Source organism: Halichoerus grypus, chromosome 1 (assembly GCF_964656455.1).
Source record: "Halichoerus grypus chromosome 1, mHalGry1.hap1.1, whole genome shotgun sequence".
NCBI lineage: Eukaryota > Metazoa > Chordata > Mammalia > Carnivora > Phocidae > Halichoerus > Halichoerus grypus.
Window position 1 is genome coordinate 68,685,121 of NC_135712.1, and position 17,644 is coordinate 68,702,764.

A 17,644-nucleotide genomic window follows, 5' to 3' on the forward strand; every position below is an offset into this window, starting at 1 on the left:
TCTTTTGGTTTAGTCTTTACTTTCAATCCCAAACTTTTCCCCTTTCGTTACAAAAGTACTAAACGAACACGGACAGAATTGGAAAACTGACATTTGCAACTATGCGCCTTCAGCAGGCATCTCAACAATCCCACCACCGACACACCCCTGTGCAAGGATAGATATCAGGCAGACAGTTCGCAGTAATCAGAACTATACCATAAATGCACGATCTTTTTATTTCATATAAAAATGATCAACACGACAGAAGCCAGAGCGTGTGTTGGTTTTGCACACTCTGATGCTCCCAAGAGCCTTCTCCTCTGGCCAGGCTGGAGGCTCAGCCCTCCTGGAAGGGAGAGGCGGCCTAGGCCCCCAGCCGTGCCCAGAGACGTCGAGCTGGATGTGGTGCGGAAAGCTGAGAGCGCCAAGGTCCCGGGCCTTTTCCTGGGCTTGGAGGGGTGGCTGTCTGGCGTGGATGTGGCCGGGCAGCCAGGTGACACACTGGCCACCTTCCGGTGCAGGGAGTGGGCTCCTGGCCCAGGCTCACGGGAAGCTGTCTGTGCTTGTCCCTCTAGGGGGCCGTGATCCAGCTGAGCGGCTGTCCAAGGCATATCAGTCTCTGACTTCTCGTCAGCCCCCTCTGGTCCTCCAAGGAAAAGGAGCTGTCAGTCCACTGTGCCATTGTAGGATTTGTTGAACTTGTTGAAGGTGAAATCCACGGTGTGTGTGGAGATGGGCTTTCTGTACAGAGGGTTGGAAGCCTACAGAACACAAAAGGCAAGAGAACGTGTGTGTCCGTTCACTTGAACACACATACTCAGGGTTCGAGGCCCTTCCTCGGTCCGTCAGCCCGGAAGGCAGCCGCCTGAGCACGCAGCCGGTGTCACGCCTGGGAAAGACCCTCCCGGTCACGGAGCTTCTACTCTTTATCTCTGAAACGAGGGGCTGGACCAGACGATCTCTGAAGTCCCTTCCAACTTTAACAGAAACTAACTGGGGATTCAGGGTTGCTCACTGTGCTCAGTCCTTTGGGCAAGTGCAGTTTGCCAGGGGAGACAAGACTCTCACAAATAGATGCTGTAACGGACGCTAACAACTTGAGGTCCTTTACCGAGTCTGCAGTCTCTCTAGGACTGTCCAGATTCTTCCTGCCGAGGCTGCGCCACGCGCCTCTGCCCTATGAGGGTCCTGAGCTGGGCCTGCTGTGGGGCTCTGCATGGGGCCCCCCGTGCTCCTGGGCCGTGCGTTCTCCCCACCCAGAATTGGCCACACACACCGCCTCTCAGGTTTTGTTTCCTTGATTTGAATGCCAAAGATGTTAGCGGGCCTTAAAGCTTGTGGGACCTCAACCAGACCTCTAAGCTTGACTTTTTCTCTACTTCTAGCATCCCCTTGGCTTACCATCTCATAGCGGGCCCTGGACCGCTCGCTCTGGAACTTTGCGAACTCTCTCCGGTCATGGATGGTGACAAGCAGCTTCCAAATGGCCAGGAGCGCAATCCCAATCAGGAGGATACTGCCCACCACGGCCAGGAGGATGGTTGTGGCGTCCGGGGCAGTTCCACACTCTGGAGGAGACCAGGAGGCAGGGTGAGCGGAACCACCAGGAGAGCATGGCCGTGCACACCGCCCCATCCCCACCCCCACCTCAGGTCTATCTGGAGCGACACGTGTGCCTCTCTAAAAATGCCTTCCCTCTCTTCTCTTAGGTCCCACAGTGCTTCTGGGTGACCTGGGGGGGCGGAGGGGGGGGCGGAAGTTTTCTCCAATGCACATAAAGGGGAAGAGTCCAAGAGGGATGGCTCCTGTTCCAAACCACAGCAAGTCTACCTGTGGCAACACGTAGACGAGAGCCCTGGCGGCCGCCCCCCTCACTCCCACACGCCGGGTGCATTGTGTGCTCAGCAGCCTCTCCCCTCGTGTGAGTGCCCAGGCCCCAGCCTGGTCCAGTCTCCATTCTCCAGATTGGACCTGCCTCGGCCTTCATGTAAATGGTTTCAGGAGCAGACCGGGCAGGGAGGAGGTTTCAGGAAGCCCACGAGGGCTGGGCTGGGGGCCAGCCAACATCTGTAAGCCTGTAGTGTGGCCCTTTGCAGCACATGTGCTTATTTTCAAAGAATTGCAAAGACAGCACCTGGAAACAAAGCCTCATTCTTGCAGGCCTGCCTCCTGGGCTGGTACCACAGCACTTCCTCTGCTGCTGGCCCCGAGAAGGCACATTATGTGGTCTGGCTCAATTTGGAAAAACAGTTTGCAATGCTGTAAATTGAAGGGAGCAACCCTTTTTCTCCTCACCCCTGCCCCCCTTCCAGAGAAGAAGAAAAAGGGTCATGCTGGAAACCCTGAATACTCCAAAGCAAAAGGCCATTGGGCCCTGGGTCCAAAGCAGGAGGCAGAATTAGGGATATCCGCACGAAGGCTTGACCCCCGCAGGGGTCCAGGAGCTGAGCGCGGCCGTGTAACCCAGAGCTGCACCGGCCCTTCCCGGCGGGGGCAGTGCGGCAGCCGCTCCCCGAGGCAAGCGCTGACCCGCCCGGCCGCCCTCTGCGGAAGCTGCAGCTGCTCACCGCCGTCAGCGACGCAGGTGAAGTGTGTGCTGTGGCCTCTCGTCCCCCCGAGCTCCGGCTGCTCCGAGACGAGACCCTCTGGCTCCCAAGCCTCCAGGCCGTGACCTCCAGAGCCCCACCCATAGCGGGTCCTCAGGCGTACGCCCACCTTTCTGCCAAACTCCAGGAGCTGGGCAGGGGCGGCCTTAGACCCTCCTCACTCTGCGGCTTGGAAAGGCAGTGAGGACACAGGGCCACAAGCCCAGAGCAGGGGAAGGTGTCAGAAGCTGAGTTCCCCGGGGCAGCAGACAGAGCTGGCCCCGACCCACCTGGCTCCCTGAGGACCGTCAGGTTGGACTTCCCGCTGGGGAGCTCCGCGTAGGTGAACATCATGACACAGTCCTTGGCGGTTTTGTAGAAACAAAGCACAGCCTCTTGGTCATCTTTCACTGGAAGAAAACCAAGCAGAAATGTCTGCTCCGAGCAACCCAGTGCGCTGATGGGACAGCGGGGAGCCGAGCACCTCAGTTAAGAAAGGGGGTGCAGAGAGGCATAAGGGGGAGGCTGGGCCCTTACAAGTGAGCTTGGGTTTCTCACATCAAGGATGGAGCCCCAGCTACATGAATCCCCTGAGGTACGAGCAATCCCTGGGGAATGCAAGAGAGAAGCTCTTCACACCTCCCAAGTGTTGGCTGGGAGTGATGGGAAGCGGAAGGAGGCCCCGGCATTATGCTTGAGGCTGAGGCTGGTACGTGGAATTGCCCTGGACGTCAAAGGGACACAGAAAGGAAAGAGCCATCCCGATGCCCTGGGGGGCCCGGGCAAGAGCTCACGGTCGAGTCCACTTGGCTGAGAGCCCGCCGCGGTGGCCAAGCGTCAGCCGCCATGTGCTAGGATGTAAAACCACAACGACCAAGGGTGACGAGGACGTTCGGACAAGGGTGCCGAGGGCCAGCGCCGGAGGCCAGGGCGGGGCGTGGCCACCACCTGCCGCAGCCCCGCTCCTCCGCAGCCAGCAGCCCCCGCCTGGCCCCACGCTGCTGTTCCACCAGCCCCCGTCCAGGCATCACCTGCACTCCAAGGCTTCTTTGGGAAAGGGTTAGACTGATTTCTAGGAGGGAAAGGGAGTAAGGAAGGGGAAGGGGACATTCGGCAGCAATGGCCAGTTGGTCCCGAGCAACTGCGGCGGGCTGAGGTTACGGCGTGAAATGCCTTTCAGCTCTCGCCTTTGCAACCCTACTGCTCAAAGGAGTCTTTACCTGGAACCAGGCCAATTAGTGTGGTCATCAAATGTGAAGGCCTGGACTGTCTCTCTCAGCCCCCACCCGTAAGCCTGGTCTGGGTGAGTGTAAGTGTATGTGTGCCTGAAAAAAGCCAGGAGAGGGAAAAGGATAAACAGTGAATCTGAGCAGACACCTTCTCATGAAGGATTTTACGAGAAGCAGCTACACATGACGGCTGAAACTGCTCCAGGGCAGGTGCGTCAGTTGGGGGCCCCAGGAAGGCAGCATCTTGTCCCTTCTGTGTGTTGCCTAGGTGGGGGCCACTGCCCCAGGTCAGCGGGCAGATCTACTGTGAGCCAGGCCTCACGTAGCAAGCAGAAGCAGCGGCAGGAAAATGGTGTGAGCCTAGACTCCGTGGGCTTCCCGCTGGGCCCCCTGGTCTAGCACAAGCCCCAGCATACCGTAGGTGCTCAATGAGCAAGGGCTGTCTGAGTGCATGACTCAACGTACTCAGGAGCCAGGATGTGGCCACAGTGGTCAGTCAAAACCAGGGGGGCGGGAGCAAGGAAGGCTACAGAGGAGGCAAGTCAGGGCCAAGACGGGAGGCTGGGGCCAAGAGCCCGCCGCAGCCAAGGTCAAGGTCGAGGGCAAGGCTACCAGCAAGGGAGCCTCAGAGGCAGAACCCCTTTCATGGTACATAGTCTTGTCCCCTTGCCCCGTCGTTTTAGATACAATGCGGTTGTTTTAGTATGTTTACAATGTTGTGTAACTATTCTCACCATCTAATTCCAGAACATTTCTATCACCCCCAAAAGAAACCCTTCCTGTTAGCAGTCAGTCTCAATCCCCTGGCGACCACCAATCTACTTTCTGTCTCTGTGTTTTTGCCTGTTTTGGACATTTCATGTAAATGGAATCATACGATGTATGTCCTTTTCTGTCTGGCTTCTCACACATAGCATAATACTTGGAAGATTCGTCCCTTTTGTAGCACGTATCAGGACACCATGTCTTGTACCACATTTTAGTTTTCCATCATTTCATGGACATTTGGGTTGTTTCGAATTTTTTACTATTATGAATAATGCTGCTATGAACATTCACGCAAAAGTTTTGGTTAACGTGTTTTCAGTTCTCTTGTGTATATACTCAGGAGTGATATTACTGAACTATGTGGTAACTCTGTTTAATCTGGGGGAGCTGCCAGACCATCCTCCAAAGTCGTGCACCATTGTGCATTGCTGCCAGAACGTGTGAGGGTTCCAACACAGGGCCACTTTGATTTGGTGTCATTACAGTGCTCCAGACCAGGTCCAAAGCCAGCCATGTGCACACAGGCTAAGGTACGTGATGTGCATCTCTTACCCTTAGAAACTCCTCAGCCGGGACAGCAATGGCTGTGCTGGAAAAGGGATGGAGGCAGCTCAGAGACAGTGGAGAGCAGAGGTCTGTGCACCTCCGTCTGAGCCTCCTTGTGGGCTCCCACCCAGAAAGGGACTCGTAGCCATTTGTCCAGAGGCAAAGGCACAGGGATGGATGGATGGAGTCAAATTGGAGTGGTTCGAATGAGAAGAAGCCTCAGATGCAAGCTGCTGCACCAGAGAACAGAACAAAGTGCGGGTGAGAGCTGCAGGGACAGATGTCTGCAGCGGGGACAAGAGCCAGGGCGGCACGCGAGCCCAGGCGCGATCCGGGCCAAACGAGAGCTCGGCCCCTTCTGCTGCCTTGCGGCATCGTGAGAGCTGCACCAGGCCGAGGCCAAACGTGGCAGAGACCCAGCAGTCGTTCATCAAACATGGTTTCCCTGCCTCCTGGGCACAGAGCTTGACTACATTTCCCAGTGACCCTTGCAGCTCAATGAGGCCAGACAGCTGAGTTCTGGCCAGTGAAACGCAGGTGGAACTCAGAGGCACCACTTCCAGGCCTGGCCCACAGAAGCGTCTCACGCGATCCCTCACTCTGTCTTCCCCCACGTGCTGATGAGTGGAGAGGATTCTAAGGACCGTGAGGAGAGTGCAACCTTCATATAGAGAGGGTCTACATTCCGGAACGACCTCACGGAAGGTCCTGCCAACCAGGAATGTCTTCAGTGGTCTTGCAGTGAATGACTTACATTCTGTTAAGTCACTGAGGTCTGGGGTTTGTTTGTTACAGCAGCTAACATGACTTGTCCTAATATACCCGCATTCAGACAGCCTGAGAGATGTGGCTAAGAAGGGGCCGGACTCGGGGCGCCTGGGTGGCTCAGTCGTTAAGTGTCTGCCTTTGGCTCAGGTCATGATCCCAGGGTCCTGGGATCGAGCCCCGCATCGGGCTCCCTGCTCCGCAGGAAGCCTGCTTCTCTCTCTCCCACTCCCCCTGCTTGTGTTCCCTCTCTTGCTGTGTCTCTCTCTGTCAAATAAGTAAAATCTTTAAAAAAAAAAAAAAGAAGGGGCCGGACTCCAGGGATGGCACAGAGAGTTATGAACAAGGTTGTACATGCAGAGGGCCTGGAACTTATGCCGTAGCACAGGCACCCCAAGTCCTCTTGGGGAGCCCCCCGTAGTGCCCAGGACCCTGACGCTGTGGTTTCTAACGCAAGGCTAGAACTGCCCTGCTCCCCGCCAGGCAGCCCTGCCGATGAATCGTCCCCCTGGGGAGGAAGCCTTGAGGTGTCTGCCAAGATACAGAAGGGGCTGGCTGCCAGGGCCGCTGGGGCACACTCACCGATGGTGTCCACCCACGTGACCACCTCATCCTTGCACAGGCTGTGGCAGGTCTGGTTCTCCACCGGGCCCCCCGAGTGAAGCAGCAAGCACTCAACGCAGTCTCTTTGGAGAAGAGGGGATAAATGCGGGTGTTAGAGGTTGTGCGGGAGCTCCCCCCCAGCAGCTGAGCTCCCAGGGGTGCATGGCCCGCCCTCCCGCCAGGCCTGGGCCCCTGAAGGCTCTAACTTCGTCCTGTCGTCACATTTTCAGCCTCAGTCAGTGTTTCTGCTGGCCTCTGACTGCTGTTATACGGGAAGCCGGAGGGTCCTCGGAGGAATGTATGTGAGTTTAAAGGCATGTCTGGTCTCCATGTCAAGTTGCAGGTTGGAGACCTTTCAATTTCAGACACCAGGAGCCAAACCCGTCTGCACTCTGTTGCATCCGATGCCGGAGAGGAGTCTGCCCCAAGCAGGAACTTCAGAGTGATTAAGAAATGGTGTTTTGGGCCTTGCGGAGGGGTCCTCACACCCCCTCGGCCAGTGCCTGATGCCCCCATGTTACCCCAATTCCCTGGATGCCACTGGGAGATTCCTGCCAGGGCAGGGCCCTCAACTCTCCTACATATTAGACTCTCCAGGGGCCTTTCCAGAAAACACTGCTTCTAGGGCTTGACTACCCCCATGAGATCCACATCTCCGGGGCACAGCCTGGGCTCTGGGTTTGGCTTCACAGTGAGCACAGTAAACCACTGTCCAGGAGACCCTCAGGCACTAGCCCCTTCTCCCTCCCAGAGGAGCCTGCCTGTGAGTTGGGCTACCCCCCGTGACTTGGTCTGCACTAGACTCTGGTAGAGGATATAGGGTGATAGCCTCCTCCCAGGAAACCTACATTTCAACGGGTGCCTTCTGGAGAAATCGGGTTAGGGGCCAAAGAGAGACACTTTGAGCCCCGCTCCTCCCACCTCAGGTGCACAGTTTAAGTCAGATATTGTCATTGTGTGAAAATGCTTAACAAAGATGCTCAATTAAGGATCAGTACTTATACTTTCCAGAGTCAAACCCAGCTCCAGATATTCCCCATCTATCTTCGGTTTACATCAGGGAGAAGATGACTCCTGAGGAGGTGGGGCCAGAGTAGTGAAGCTTTGACGAAGGGTCTGTAAAGCTTGCTGTGGTGGAGAAGGGCCCCGACCCCCCTGGGGGATGGTGGAATGGGGGGAGCACAAACAGAACCCCAGGGAGGAGTGGGTTGGGGCAAAACAAACAGCTGTCGGTGAATTCTCAGGGACTTAGTGGGGAACCCATGGTTCCCGGTGGCCTGCAGGGGAGGTGAGCACCCCAGAAACAGGGGCTTCCTCAGGAGCCTGAGTGAGGGCCCAAGAGCCTAGTGTGCAGAGCGCAGGCGGTGACCCCACAGAGCCACAGCGACCTGGGGGACATGCTGCCTTGCTCACCCCACAGGCCCGTGGGGACCAACGAGGCTGTGTGTCTGGAAAGCTCTCTGGCAAAAATATAGAGGGATGTACGACCACAATGCACGGCCTTCATTATCATCATCCATTTTTTTAATTCCTTGAGACTGAGGCCGGTTACTACATTTCCAGGAGAGAAACTGTGGAGGGAGCACGGGAAGGGAGTCAGAGAGTACTTCACGAGGACCCCCTTTGTGTATGGGGAGGCGATGGGGCCTGGGAGAAGTGGTGGCAGAGGGTCCAGCACCCAGGCGCCCAGCCTCTCAGGAAGCCCCTCCCAAGTCCTCACTCCCCCTTCTGAACGCTAAGGAAGAAAGCGGGTAAGACTTAAGAATTCAGCTACCCCAGAACTGGCCATAAAATCCCACTTTCCTGGGAAGGACTTCATGGAAACAGTGTGGAGTTACAAACAAGTTGGTAATGTTTGCCCTTCCCCTGAGGCTGGAGTCCCAGAGGGCAGGCCACTGAGACTGGGCTAGGGGCCAGGAAGGGGCGGTTTAGCTCAGGCCCTTCCTCGGGCCTCCTGGATGAACACACTGCAAGTGGCCCCCCAGCCGACCTTCCGTCTCAGGGAGGGTTCCCCGAGCCTTCCAGCTGCAACCCCGCTTGTCATTAAACCACATTAAACCACAGGACCATGTCCAGGAAACATTCCCTAATTATCCATGTGGACATATCAGTCTAACTTGTATGCTCCACGCACTGGGTTGAAACTTGTGATATACTGTAGTCATGTGTTAAAATAAGTCTGGCCTTTTAAACAAACAAGTTGCTGAGAGAGACTTTACTCAGAGAGCCTGTTAATTGAAATCAGCTGAGGCTGAGTGTGACCTCACCCTAGGTGAAGGGTATGTTTGGTTAGTGCTAGAAAGTAGAGATTGGCTGTTCTGAAACTCCAGGAAAAAAAAAAAAGACATAAGGCATTCAAAACCTGGTGGTTCTTGGCAAAACAGTGTAGAAAAACAGCCTGCTATCAGTCACTATCAAAGGGAATTTGTTTAAAACAACAATTGCAACTGGGCAGAGAAAGAGACAGAGGGTCATTGTGGCCCAGAGATAAAGAAAAAGGAAGAGTGGTTTCCTTATGGCATCTCCTTGCTCTCCTTGTTTCTTTGGTATTGCTTAATGGATAAGAAGTGCTATGTTTTCTAGGTCTTAAATATTTACAGCTAGGGTTGTGCCATTTTGACTAAAGCAAAGGTTGTTGGGTCTTTTAACTGACCTATGCCAAACCTACACTGCCTTGTGGCTCCAGAGGAAAGGAAGAAAACGGGCTTTATCTACTTTTATTGATACCATGTGTGTTGTCCTCGTTTGCCCCCTCCCCCCCTTCACCTCATGTGCCCCAAGGACAAGGAGCAGACACCTTCAGGCAGCCGGGGGAGGGCCCTTGCCGCTGCCATCAAATGTGGATAATGCTGTGACTCCATGCTCAGATGGCCACAGCTATTTGGGCTCCAGATCCAGGATCCTACCCTCCTTCCCTGGGATGTTTCTATTTGGATTTCTGTTATTTCTCCACTCTTAGCAGGTCTAAAGTGGATCTGTTTTTCTTCTCCCTTACTCTCCCCTGCTCTTCTCCAATTACACAAAATAAAATCTGGCCCTGTCTATCTTGTCTCTCGATCTACAGCCAGCTTTCAATTACCCACGCCTGGATTATTTGAGGCAAACGTCCAAGCAGGGGTTCTGCCACCCAGAACATTTCTGAGCAAGGACTGACCAGCAGCCACGGCGGGCTCACAGAGCATGAACTCCTTCCATTATCAGCCTGAGCCAGACATTTAGAGGGGAAATCTGCCAAAAGAAAATTGCACAGTTGCATTCCCCAGCCAGAGAGACGTCTGTATTATTATTTGTTTCTGATTATCTGTGCCCGTTTCCCTCACTTAGGCCCCTTAGCATGGATGATGCTGACACAGCAGTTTCTCTAGCAAAAGTCCAGAGAAACGGTCACTCTTGCCTTCCTGCTGGCACAGCTCCTTGAAGCCCTTTAATTCCCGCGCACGCGCACTCTGGCAGAGGGCGAAGGGCAGGGCCGCCGGGAGGCCAGCCTGGGGAACGTGACCCTGTGGCTGAGGCAGTGGAGGCCCGGTGCCCGCCGTCCGGTATCTGCGTTCAGCCGCAGCACACAGCCAATGCTCCGTGAGCTCTCTAAGTGGAGCAGAAAATTCACAAGCCTCTGTGGTTTGTGTCTGGCAGGCCTTATCTAGGTCGGATGCCCTCCCATCCAATCAACCTTCTGATTCTGGGTTGTTCAAAGCCGCATGTGCCCTGCGGGCGTCCTGTAAACCGTTATTTGGGAAACGTTAATGTTGGGGAGGAGCTCCAACTCATTGGAAAAAACAGATGCATGCTAAATCCCCTTTTGAAAAACTCAATAGCACTCGAAAGGCTCTGAAAAGCCACTATTTTGGTACCAAAACCAGTTTAATTTAACTCCGTAATCTGGTAACTTCTAAATTTGGGAACAGAATAGCAGTCTTGTTTTTTTGGTTCTGTTTTTATTTTTTTACAAAATCCCCATGGAACCAGCGTTTCAAAAACACTATTTTAATATGTCGTGTAGTTAACACGGAGTTACGGTTAGCAAGAGTCTCGCTCCCCAGCAAGACCAGGCAGCGGAGGACGCGGGCGCTGGGAGAAAGAGGCCGGCCAGCCCCAGGGCCCGATGGGCCAGAACACAGGCCTGGTCCGGGTGAGAAGCGGGAGTGAGGGCGCCGTTACCTCTTGGTGCTGCAAGCGTCCGGGCAGGTCGGGCACCTCTCACACGTCTCTCCAAAGGCTCCCGGCTCCGTGCACCGGCACTGCCCACACACGCAGTGCCCACGGTCGCTGCAGATCTGGCCGTCTTTGGCCAGGCATGTGCTGAGGTCTGTAGAGCAGTTACAGTTGTCCCCAATGTAACCTGCGTGGCACTTGCATTCTCCACAGTGGCACTCGCCATGGCCTAAAGGGACACGCGTAGCACATGAGCGCCTGCCCGCACAAACACATAACCCACCCCCCCGGCCCTGCCATGGGCCAGGCACTGGGGAGCCCACAGGACAGGACACAGACGGTGCCCTGCGGCGCTGTGTGGGCAGACAGGGCCTGGCCCACAGGCCTGTGCGGCCCAGCTAGATCTGGGGCAGTGCTCCACGTTGGTTCAGAATTTGCCCAAGGGACACCACAGGACCAGGACCCCAGAGAGCTTCTTCCTGTCTCAGTTGTCATGTGAAGAATGGCCACCAAATACATCCACATCCTAATCCCCAGAACCTGTGATTGTCACCTCCTACGGCAAAAGAGACTGCAGAGGTGACTCCGTGTAGGACTCTGGGATGAAAGCGTCTCCTGGACTCTCCAGGTGGCCCCGATGCCATCACCAGGGTCCACAGAAGACAAAGACAAAGGGAGATCTGACCACAGCAGCCAGTGGTAATGGGACAACAGAAGCAAGATGCTAGCTGCTGCCTTTGAAGATGGAGGAAGAGGCCAGAGAGCCAAGGAATGCGAGGAATGCAGCTCGAGAAGCTGGAGAAGGCAAGGAAATGGATCCTCCCCAGAGCCCGGGAGGGAGTATGGCCCTGCCAACACCATGACCTTAGCCCTGTGGAAGCTATTTCAGACTCCGACCTCCAGAATTCAAGAGACTAAATGTGTTGTTGTTGTTGTTGTTGTTGAAATCTGTGTTGTTAAAGGCCCCTCGCTCCATGGTAATTTGTTACAGCCACAGTGTGCAGTGCTGCTAAATTCTCGCTCTGGCCCCAGACCTGGAGCCCAGAGCGGGAGGATGCGGGAGCCGGGGCTGAGGGTGGCGCACGCTCACTGAACAGCACTCGCTACACATCCACCAGGCTTCACGGCACGAACGGGAGCGGTTCCGACGACCGTGCCACGCGCAGGGACCTTTAGCACCCTCGCTCCACAGCTGATGTAGCCGAGACACAGAGATGACGTCCTGCGGAAGGCCATGAGGCAGCGGCCGTGGGGCCAGGACTCCCACCAGGGAGTCTGACCTCCAGCACCCACTGCCTCTCGGGAGGAAAGAGAGCAGAGCAGGCCCGAGCCGAGAGAACAACCAGCCGAGGGGCACCCTGCTCTCCTTTCCAGGAGGGACCCTTTCCCCAGCCTGCAAGGGGGGAGGGGCTGTGCCTCCCCTGAGGTTCTGCAGGAGCCAAGGGCAGAGGCTCACTCCGCTCAGAGGACAAGCGTGTTTGAGTGTGAGCGAGTGAACGTGTGGCTTGGTGAAAAGCACGGAGCGCGCCAACTTTCAAGGGGACCGAGGGCCTGACCGCAGATTCTCGATCCTCTGCACTAACAGAGGCAGAAAGCAGTGCTATACGTGACACTTCACTTTACACAATCTCCCTTATGCTATTATTGCAGCATGTTTTCCTTCCTGATGCTGTTCTGCTAAGGCTAAGATTAAAAGGAGCACTAATTTGCATGACTGAGCCCCCACTTACATACCAGCAGGAGACTGGAGCGGCAGGCGATGGGTATCACACAGGTGGAGGCCTTGCATTACTCCCACACCTGAACCAGTTATCCCAGTAGTTGGATCCCAGCACCTTCTGTGAGACCACCAATGAGTGTGACCCACAATTTAGGTCAGGGCCTAATTCTAAAGAGCTTCTTCACCTGCCACTTGCTTCCCACCCCTTCTGCTCTGTCAGCTCCGTAGAGCCTAGAATCTGCAGGTGGGAGGGAGGCCATCTGGAGAGACCGAGTCTCCCAACCCTCCCGCGCCAGACAGCCTCTGCTTGCACCGGGGCTCAGAGCCACAGCCGATCCTGAGCACTGCCATTTCCCAGGCAGTGCCGAGGCACACGGCAGCCCTCTGGGACAGGTGAGAAAAGCCAGGCCCAGGTCAGCAGGAGGCTGTGAGTGCAGCTGAACCCCTAGAAGCTGGCATGTGGAGGTGAGGCCCAGGGGGGTTACACCAGGCGGGGGCGGGGGGCCGGCGGGGGCTGGCTGCGGGGTGCACAGCTCATGCATGGGGAGGCTGCACACCTCTCCTGTCACCCAGCTGATGAACAGCACGGGTTCCGAGCCTCGGCAGGCAGGAAGCCACCCCCCACGGGAAGTCTTCCCGAATGAAATGGATCCAATCTGCACAACCCCTTCACTCTCCAGCCTCAGGGGTCACCCTGGTCAAGGGCCTGTTTTCAATTAAAAATGGGTCACTCTTGGGGGTAATTCCCCCCCCCACAATTTTATTACGAAAATTTCCAAACCTGCAGCCGAGCTGAGAGGATTGTACGGTGAAGGTCCATATACTTGCCACCTACATTCCACCGTTAACACGTCACCTGCACGTTACCTGCTGCTTTACCACATATCCACCCCTCCCTCTGTCTACCCATCAGTACAGTTTCCAAAATGCATTTCAAAGTGAGCTGCAGAGATGAGCGTGCTTCTGGGCTAAGTTTCTAATATAGCTCTGGCACTCTCCAGCAGCTTGTACATCACACCTTCCCATAAAGCAAACACACAAAGAGTGAAAGGCACAGTCAGTGCTGTATTTACAAGCAGCAAAACGGTACCCAGGCCTGAGGGGCTGCTTTGCTTCAGAAAGTAAGGGCTGTTTCCCTCCCTGCTCCAATGGTGTGCGGCAGCAATACAACATTAGCCAAACACAACCTGACATCGTCTTCCAAAGGGCCAACATTTTAGAGAAGAGGTCGGCTACTATCCTGTTGAAGAGCTGGGTTTCAGGTGAAGCGTGTGTGTGCTGAAGGGGGAACTTGCTCCCCACGGCGACTAGGCACGGAAGTGATAGGATCTGCTTGCTGAGAAGGTCGGCAACGGTGCCTGCTGCGCTGTACTCTCCACCAGACCAGCCATAAGCCTGGCTGCGTTGGGCACGTCCGATACCATGCAGGCCCAGCCAGAGGTCAGTGATTTTAGGGCTAGGGTCAGACCTAGGGTTCAAGCAGGGCGAGTTAGGGGTCAAGGGCAAGAGAGGGACAGGACTCACCACCAGAGACATGAGCCCCTCCCGAAAGCCTCCCACAACATCTGAGCAGCAAGGACATGACAAGAAACGGTGTGCAAGACTGCTATAAAGTGGACAAAGCACAAATAGCCCCAGCCCCCTCCAGTGTGATGAGCAAGCACCTGGGGAGCTACTGAGGGGCTGTGGGACAACAGAAACTCCTTATCTATGTGGCTCCTGGTCTCAAATGTTTGACAACTCCAAAGCCAAGTCCCAACAAGCCAAACTAGGGAAGCAGCTGCCGGCTCCTGGCCTGGTGTCATGGCTGAAATCTCGTGAATGCTTGTCGTCAGTAGCTCACTGGCTCCCCTGATCACCCCAATTCAGTTTGTGAAGCAGTTCTTCGATTCATGAAGACAGCTCGAAGCAGCCAGAGCAAAGATGTGGCACGTACTGCCATGTCCTCCTTCCCACCTGTGGCAGACCACTCCGTCTGACCAACACAGTACTCCAGGCAGGTTCCACCACCGTGGGGAGCCAGCACACAACATACAACCACTGGCCATCATGGTTTAAAGCTTCCAAGTCTCCTTTAAAAAGTGTGACCCATATAGGTCTTCAAAAACTAGGTCCACCTGGTTACACTTTATCCTAATCCAAATGTCTTAGATCCTGCAGTTGGGCCTCAACCCACCTTTCCCTCAACCTGCATGCATGGAGATTCCCCACATCATCTGGTCAGCCCTTAGACTCTCCTAATGCCCTAGGAGGAAAGGAACGCGTTATTAAAATAACAAGGGTCATCTGGCCCCATCCCAAGGATCGATAACCTACCGATCACCAGTAAAACTAAATGGGGGACTGGGGACTTGATCTTGGCTAACAACACCCGGAGGGCCTAAGCAAGAACTCTTCAGCAAAACACAGCTCATTTATAATCCTAACCCCCAACGCCTTGGCAGAGTGAGCTGAATTTAATGATGCCTGTTTAATACTGTGCAGACATAAAAATATTTCCACTGCACATAGGTAGGGATATTGAAGGGCATGTGAAAGCACTTTGTAAGCTGTGGCTCGCTCCACGTGCGAGTTATTATTAGTACTACCTTTGTTACAATGATTGATAGCTAAATGGACAGGAAGTTGTAAATGTGTCTATTCATACAGAATTTCAGCTCTACAGAATTCAACAGCTTTCCATCAGCACAACGGTGCTTGTGTGGGCTGTGGGCCAAGACGTGGCCCCTTCCCTCCCTTTATAAAATAGAATCCGGACTACTTAGAGGAAGGGGCACCCTTGAAGCAGGCTGTGGAGGAGCTGCTAGAGAGGAGAGAGGAGCACCAGTGGCCTGGAAGCCAAAAGGGACATGAGGGGAAGGCCCGGCAAGGGCAAGAAGAGATCAAGAAGGGCAAATCCTAGGTGGCTGCCGGGTTTCGGCACAGTCTGGAGGGCTGAGGGCAGAATCCAGCCAGTAGAGAGGCGACTGCAAGCAGGCAGCTCCACACGTGATCTGGTTGTGTAGGGTAAGGAAGAGATGGGGAGGAAGGCAGACAGGATATTCTGAAGATGGAATCTATTTGTGCACTCTTCTAACTGAAGACAAAGATTCAGAAGAGAGAAGGTTTTGGGGGAAACAGAGGGATCGAGGGAATGGTAAGCTCTTAAGAGAAGAGGTCACAGCAGAGAAAGATGCAGGGAGAAAGGGAGGCGAGCTGAGTGGGGAGGGCTGTGGCCAGAGCGGGATGCTCAAGCTTCCAGCTGTGTTGAGAGAGGCTGAGGGGCTGCATGGAGCCAAGTTCAAGTCTGTCCTCCACCATTCACTACGTCACCTTGGCCAAGTCCCTAAACCCATCTGAAGATCCATTTCCTCATCTGTCAATGAGGACAATGCCTTCCTCATGGAAATGTTGCCAAGAAATATGGTGCTATTGCAGGTAATGCCCTAACTCAGTATCTGGCACATAGGGGTGCCCAGGAAATGGGCTAGAATTGCTGTGAACTGCCACTGGATCTGAGCAAGCAAGGCACATGGACATCAAAGCGTTGGACAACGTCACAGGGAGATCAGGGATGGTGGGGCTTGGGGAGAGGGGCAAGCGCGAGGCAGTACCCAGGGTCTTTGGGGAATGTAGGAACGGTCAGGATATCAGTAAGTGACAGGGAAGGGGAAAAGTTGAGGCTGGTATAATTGGGATGGCACAACTTCAAAGGAGGGGAGGGAGTTGGAGGTGGAAAGCAAATATCTAAAGGGGACCCTGAGGGGCTGGGAGAGTGCCGACCAGGAGGGGCCAGCTCCTCAGTCCCTGCCAACTGTTCTCAAAGCCCACCAGTCTCAGGAAAGAGGGGGGAGTAGGGATTTCTGCAGAGGCTCAGGATGAAGAGGAGCCTGTTTCCCATGGAACATGGGTGGTGGAGAATGGGGACACAAGGAAACATTGGGAAAATGGGGCAGGGAAGTGTGGTGAACACGTGGCTTCCAGAATCAGAACACCTGAGCTGGCCTCCTGAATCTGGCATTTACCAGCAGTTGCTGATGTTTAACCCCTCCGTATCTTGGTTTCTTCATTTTAAAGCGGGGCTCATAAAAATGCCTCCCTCACTGGGTTGTTGTATGCGTTAAATCGCTTACCCTATATAAAGCCTTCAGTCAGTGTTTGGCACATAGTAAGTGCTCACTAAACGCCAGCTAGCTTCCTCATCATCGATGCTATGATGGGAGTACAGGAGGAGGGGAAGCTCAGAGTAGATCTCAGAGGATAGCGGCGGAAGTACTCTCTGGGAGGTTGGGTCCAAAACCACCCAGGGTTAAAAGCTCCCCTGAGGTTACCTATCCACGTCCAACCCAAAGCGAGAACACCCTGGACCTGGTGCAGCTGCTCTGCAGCCTCCAGAGCCTTGGTGGGGGGCCCGATCATAAAGGGGCCTGAGGCCCTGCTGAGGGAGCTCCCGGAGGTATGTCTGAGGCAGCACGGAAGTGGCCCAGGAGGGAAGCCACCGCTCCCCCTCACCCCCAAGCTGGACTTGGACTCCCATCTGCAGAGGACCCAGGCGGCCATGGGGTGACCTCAGAGGAGATGCCTGAGGGCTGGGGGGCCTGAGAAAGGAGGGAGCCAGCCTGAGACGGGCAGAACCAAGAAGTAATTCTCTTCTCCCCATTCTCACCCAGCACAGGAGCAAGGGGTCACAACCAGGCAGACAGCAGACGTCAGACCCTCAGGGCACAAACCGTCTCTCTCCACAGCTGGTCCCAAAATAGTTTCCATCCGGCTCTGGAACACACTGTGGCTTCCCTCTGCAGCAGCTCCAGTCCCCTCCGGGAGTCCATTCTGGCTCTCAGAAGGCTGGGGAGGGGAGGGAGGACTAAGCCCAGTTCCCTTTCTCTTTCTCCTGATCCTGCCTCCCTCCCTCCCTCCCTCTCACCAGTGTCCCCCCCAACACACAGGCAGACTGCTCGCTCACTTCCTCTCTCTTTCCTTGCTTCCTCTCCTCACAGACCCAGTAGCCCCTCTCTCAGAGCTGTTTGCCCCCCAGTCTCCCGTCCTCTCAGAAGAGGCAGCCTGTAAACAGGAAGTGGGGAGAGGAAAGAAAAAGGGGTGTGTTCTGAAAATTTTCTGCGCATTTGGGTGGTTTCTGTCACCAAAGTCGGGTCTTAAAATCTCCAAGAATTGGCTTAAAAAGAGCAGGAAACCAACTGCGAGCTTTATGTGCTTCCAGTCACCCGTGTCTGTGAGGCACAGGGCCCTGAGAGCTGCCAAGCCGGGGCGCCACGGCAACGAGGAGTAGGGCCCACCGTCCTGCCTCCTATAACCTC

General features: G+C 55.0%; 1 protein-coding gene across 3 annotated transcripts in view; it reads right to left on the reverse strand.

Moving 5' to 3' along the window:
- Window positions 1–17,644, reverse strand: part of ITGB5 (integrin subunit beta 5) — a 113,557-nt gene continuing 95,913 nt past the window's right edge. For 2 of the 3 annotated variants that reach the window (XM_036071649.2, XM_036071650.2), the window contains exons 11-15: window positions 10,637–10,859; window positions 6,458–6,561; window positions 2,858–2,977; window positions 1,384–1,550; window positions 1–743 (exon numbers count right to left, since the gene is read on the reverse strand). In XM_036071649.2, coding sequence (XP_035927542.1) covers window positions 648–743; window positions 1,384–1,550; window positions 2,858–2,977; window positions 6,458–6,561; window positions 10,637–10,859 — 710 coding nt within the window. In that variant the 3' untranslated portion in view covers window positions 1–647. The remainder of the gene's footprint in view (window positions 744–1,383; window positions 1,551–2,857; window positions 2,978–6,457; window positions 6,562–10,636; window positions 10,860–17,644) is intronic. The other variant, XM_078066918.1, reaches the window with a different exon arrangement.